General features: G+C 41.2%; 1 protein-coding gene across 3 annotated transcripts in view; it reads left to right on the top strand.

The window, feature by feature from the left end:
• Positions 1 to 5,255, top strand: part of SALL1 (spalt like transcription factor 1) — a 28,260-nt gene extending 23,005 nt beyond the window's left edge. For all 3 annotated transcript variants that reach the window (XM_069868139.1, XM_069868138.1, XM_069868140.1), the window contains 2 exons: positions 1 to 2,010; positions 3,086 to 5,255. The exon at positions 1 to 2,010 is cut by the window's left edge and continues 1,403 nt beyond it. In XM_069868139.1, coding sequence (XP_069724240.1) covers positions 1 to 2,010; positions 3,086 to 3,526 — 2,451 coding nt within the window. In that variant the 3' untranslated portion in view covers positions 3,527 to 5,255. The remainder of the gene's footprint in view (positions 2,011 to 3,085) is intronic.
• The last annotated feature ends 346 nt before the right edge of the window (positions 5,256 to 5,601 follow it).

Here is a 5,601-nt window from a genome sequence, read left to right as displayed (position 1 = left end):
CAAATGAATCCATACCCAGTGCCAGAGCATTTGGACAATATTCCTACAAGCACGGGTATCCCTTATGGGATGTCTATACCGCCAGAGAAACCTGTCACGAGCTGGCTGGACAGCAAGCCAGTCCTCTCCACCCTGACAACTTCTGTTGGCCTGCCACTCCCACCAACAATTCCAAGCTTGACCCCATTCATCAAAACTGAGGAGCCTCAGCCGATTCCCATTAGCCATCCTGCCGCTAGCCCTCCCTGCTCTGTCAAGAGTGACTCGGGAACAGCTGATCCCACATCAAAAATTTCCAATGGACTTTCTGATGAGGTAGAGGCTGGTGCTTTGTCTACCTCAAATGGCAAAACGGAAGTAAACTCTCAAAACGCAAGCGCCGTCACTAACAGGAGCAGCTCCGTGAGCTCACCGGCAGCAGACTCGGGCTCCAGTGTCGTTGCCACTTTTACAAATCCACTGATGCCTCTGATGTCAGAGCAATTTAAGGCAAAGTTTCCCTTTGGAGGACTGTTGGATTCAACGCCAGCATCTGAAACATCAAAATTGCAGCAACTGGTAGAAAACATTGATAAAAAGGCAACCGATCCGAACGAGTGTATCATTTGCCACCGAGTTCTCAGTTGCCAGAGTGCACTGAAAATGCATTATCGCACACATACCGGTGAGAGGCCATTTAAGTGTAAAATCTGTGGTCGCGCTTTCACTACTAAGGGCAACTTAAAGACTCATTATAGTGTCCACCGTGCCATGCCCCCGCTGAGAGTACAACATTCATGCCCGATCTGCCAGAAGAAATTCACCAACGCCGTTGTGCTACAGCAGCACATCCGAATGCACATGGGAGGGCAGATCCCCAACACCCCAGTGACAGAAAACTATCCTGAGTCAATGGAATCAGATACGGGGTCTTTTGAGGATAAGAATTTTGATGATACAGACAACTTTTCAGATGAGAACATGGAAGACTGTCCTGACAGCAGCGTGCCAGATACGCCTAAATCTGCAGATGCATCACAAGACAGCTTGTCGTCTTCCCCTTTGCCCCTGGAAATGCCAAGTATTGCTGCTTTGGAAAATCAGATTAAGATGATCAGTACGGTACTTGCTGAACAACTTCAGGCAAGCGTAAAGCCGGTTGAAAATGGGTCAGTGGAAGGGGACGTTTTGACTAACGATTCGTCATCTGTTGGTGGTGATATGGAAAGCCAAAGTGCTGGAAGCCCTGCTGTCTCAGAGTCTACCTCTTCCATGCAGGCCTTGTCCCCATCCAACAGCACTAATGATTACCACAAATCACCAAGTATCGACGAGAAACCGGTAAGAGCTTTACCAAGTGAGTTTGCCAATGGTTTATCTCCAACTCCTGCTAACAGTGGTGCTTTGGACTTGACATCTAGTAACACTGATAAAATGATTAAAGAAGAGTCTCTGAGTATGCTGTTTCCTTTCAGAGATAGAGGTAAATTTAAAAACACCGCATGTGATATTTGTGGCAAAACATTTGCTTGTCAGAGTGCCTTGGACATTCATTACAGAAGTCATACCAAAGAGAGACCATTTATTTGCACAGTTTGCAATCGTGGCTTTTCCACAAAGGGTAATTTGAAGCAGCATATGTTGACACATCAAATGCGAGATCTACCATCACAACTTTTTGAGCCCAGTTCCAGTATCGGCCCTAATCAGAACTCTTCAGTTATGCCTGCTAATTCGCTGTCATCACTCATAAAGACTGAGGTTAACGGCTTTATGCACAGCTCTCCTCAGGATAGCAAAGAAGCACCCTCTGGTCTAGTTGCTTCGGGGCCACTGTCCTCCTCTGCCACGTCCCCTGTCCTGCTCCCTGCTCTCCCCAGAAGAACCCCCAAACAGCACTACTGCAACACGTGTGGGAAAACATTTTCTTCTTCCAGTGCTTTGCAGATCCACGAAAGGACACACACTGGTGAGAAACCTTTTGCCTGCACTATATGTGGAAGAGCGTTTACAACAAAAGGCAATCTGAAGGTACTTTTTTCCTCTTGCTCTTCTTGGGTGTCATTTTCTCCTTGCTGGGGTTCTTAACTTTTTACGTCTGTTACTGGTGAAAGTAGTGGTACTTTGGGGCATCTGTCGTGTGACAAATGGTGTGTTTAGTCAGCTCTGGTAGACCTAGATGGCCTCTTGTTGCGTGCTTGTGTTTGCGGCTAGTCCAAAGCATGAGCTGTTTTTGATGCTTGATTAAAATTCATCTGCTAGCAAAGACTGTCTATGTAGAGTGTGAAATGGAACAGCCAGATGACGGTAAGGAGTATTAATTAACAGAGAAATGTGTTTTGTAACTCGTACACCTCTTTAAGAAGTGAAAGGCTCTTCGGTCTGCTGTTTTTCATAACTATCATGTAAGATGATGAGTGTTTAAAAAAACTATTAACGTAATTCTGGAACTAATGGGCATTACTTTAATTGATTATATAACTAACATTTCCTACTGATACATGTTTGAAAAAGCAAATATACTTAAGTTTTAGAACACCAGTTGAGCACTTGACTGTGTACATTTTTCTGTTGACAGAGTATTTCTCTAGAGGTTGCTGCCAGTAATGTGAGATGAATAATTACTTTCAGGCTATTCTGTCTATACACGAGGCTCTCCGATGAGCAATCAGTAAAGGATACTTTCTGCCTGTCTGAAAAGGACATTTATAGGGTAAAGGGTGTCAAATACAATACTTACAATTGCAATGAAAGTGGACATAGCAATTCTAGCCCTGAAAGTAGCTATCTGCAATTGACGGAGTAACGTGAAGTCATTATAAACTAAATACATGTAATAAAAAAAGAGAGCAACAAGCAATGTATTGTTCAGCAGGAGAACAGGGTATTCTGGGTAATGGTGATGGGCTAATCTAGAAGTAGTTTATTTATTATTCCAGATGTGAAATGGAGCCCTGCACCCACTACCTTTAATGCCCTTCGTTATGTAACAAAACTGGACATGTTCATGGACTGTTGCCTTCTCGGTGCGGTGATCAAAATAAGTTTGAAATCCCTGTCAACCCCTATTTTTTGTTTGTTTGTTTCTTCCTTTCTTTCTTTCCAGGTTCACATGGGCACTCACATGTGGAACAGTACTCCTGCAAGACGAGGCAGACGACTTTCCGTAGATGGCCCCATGACATTTCTAGGTGGCAATCCTGTAAAGTTCCCAGAAATGTTTCAGAAGGATTTGGCTGCACGGTCAGGGAACGGAGACCCCTCCAGCTTCTGGAACCAGTACGCAGCAGCACTCTCCAACGGCTTGGCCATGAAGACCAACGAGATCTCCGTCATTCAGAATGGCGGCATCCCTCCGGCACCGGGGGGCCTGGGCAATGGGGGCAGCTCTCCCATCAGTGGCTTGACGGGAAGCCTGGAGAAGCTCCAGAATTCAGAACCCAATGCACCTCTAGCTGGTCTGGAGAAAATGGCAAGCAGTGAAAATGGGACAAACTTCCGTTTTACACGTTTTGTGGAAGACAACAAAGAAATTGTAACAAATTAGAAAAAAACTCCATAACATTCCTGCAAATAGTGCAACCTAGGGTTGCTTTTTTTTCAAGCTGCAGGCTACAACATTACACAGACTTTCTTTTGTACCATGTTCTACTTCTAGAGTTCTAAGAGAGCTTATTTATTAGTGATATAATCTTGCTTTGCAAACAAATGCAAGCATTAACTTTGGTCTCCTGTATTTTGAACTAAATACTAATCGACTAGAGTGCTGTAAACTTGCTGTAACATTTATGGCAGTTGCAAGTCTGTTCTGCTAGGTGATCTTATTCTGGCATTAACTTATTTTCTATATCCAGTTTAACACGAACTCTGGTATTAATGCGATGCCTCAGTGATGCATTAGATCTCTAATAAAAATCTGTATATAAATAAATGTACACTTTGATCCTGCTGGAAATTTTATCAGCAAACACATTGTTTAATTTTTCCAAACAACTAAGAAAAGGACTGAAAGAATATAGACTGAACAGTGTGGGTCCTTTACACAGCTCAGTTTTTGATTTTTATTATAAAATTAAAACTGCTTTAATTTTTGTAGGTTTAACATTTTCCGTTTTGAACTGTTATTTGTATTGTGCTTTTTACTTGAGTCGTCGTAAATGTTAATACGTTTCTGTACAGTAATAAGCACGCAGATTATTAGAGAAGATACTGAAGTGTTGTTTTGGTAGTTGAAACTGAGACGTAACATTTTGCCTTGTAGGTATATTCATTATAGAAAATGTGCTGGACTTTCACAATGCTGCTAAGTATGGCATCTTGAACAACTTCCGTGGACAACTGTAGATGCTCCTGTATATATACAATAAGACATCACTTTCATTAAAATGTACATACGTTCCTTACAAGACCAAGTCCTACTCCTTGACCAAGGGAACAAGTATAGTGTTTGTTTATTTTGTATTAGGTACTGGGGTGGGCAGGGGGAACCTTGGACTGTTACATGCACTTTCTCGGAAAGTTGAAAGGAAGAGAGGTCCAGTTTCTTTAACATTTAATACTTACTAACAACAGAGATACTGTAATTTTACTCGAGTAATCAAATACATTTTTGCAACAGATAAAATTCGCTGTCTCTGTGTTTTTAAAGGGTACCTGTATTTAGTAATCACTTTGTATTATTTAGCCTTTCCCTTGGTTAACATGAACCATCCAGGATGTATTTGTGTGTTTATATTTGTAAGTATGGGTATACATATATGTATTGCTTATTAATTCCTAGTATATTTTTCATACCCCCTAACAGTGGGAAATTTATCCTTATAGATTCCTTTCCTTCTCATAAAATTGTAGATATTTTGGCATTTTAAATATCTTTATAAAAAAATGCTGCTAGCAGAAACCTCATTGAGCCTAAGTAAGTTTCCTTTGAAGGAAATAATTTATCACATTTGAGGCTTGATTTGGTTCAAATGTTTTATATTTGATATTAGTTTTATTCTAAAACATTGTATGTTTGTGGCATGCTTACGCTGCTATATCTGTGTTAAGATGCCCACTTGCAAGCCTCCATATATTATATGGGGTTTATAACTTGATTGTAAAAAAAAAAAAGAAAACAAAATTGCTTTGGCCTTGCACATGATTTGGCTTCCCTTATGCACCTCCAGTGATCGTTAACCTCTATGAGAGTTTGGGGAAACAGAATTAAGCCCAATATTTTTACCCAGTAGAGTTTTATCTTCTCACGTTATTATTTCCAAATCAGTTTGGCTGCCTTCAAAAAACTGATGGGAACAAACAGTGTTATGTTCATAAAATATGTTTTTTAGGGGTTTGGGGTGGGGGGTTGTTTGTTTTTTTTTAGCAATTCCAAAATTCAGGTATTTTGCATTGTAGGATTCTGTTTGGTATCACTGGGGGGAGGAGTTGCTTGCCTTTTAAAACCAGAAGTAATCTCTTTGCTCTTCCCCCCCCCCAGTAGCTGGAGTTGTAAATTGAGCATCTTAGAGCGTTTAACGCCGGGTAGCCGGGGTGAGGAATATATTTCTTGAAGACTTTTACCCTTCGTATGATTATGAATCCTTAGTAAAGTATTAACGCTGTAGTCTGAATACCTCTTGG

Source organism: Phaenicophaeus curvirostris, chromosome 14 (assembly GCF_032191515.1).
Source record: "Phaenicophaeus curvirostris isolate KB17595 chromosome 14, BPBGC_Pcur_1.0, whole genome shotgun sequence".
NCBI lineage: Eukaryota > Metazoa > Chordata > Aves > Cuculiformes > Cuculidae > Phaenicophaeus > Phaenicophaeus curvirostris.
This window is presented reverse-complemented; position numbering and strand designations above follow the sequence as displayed.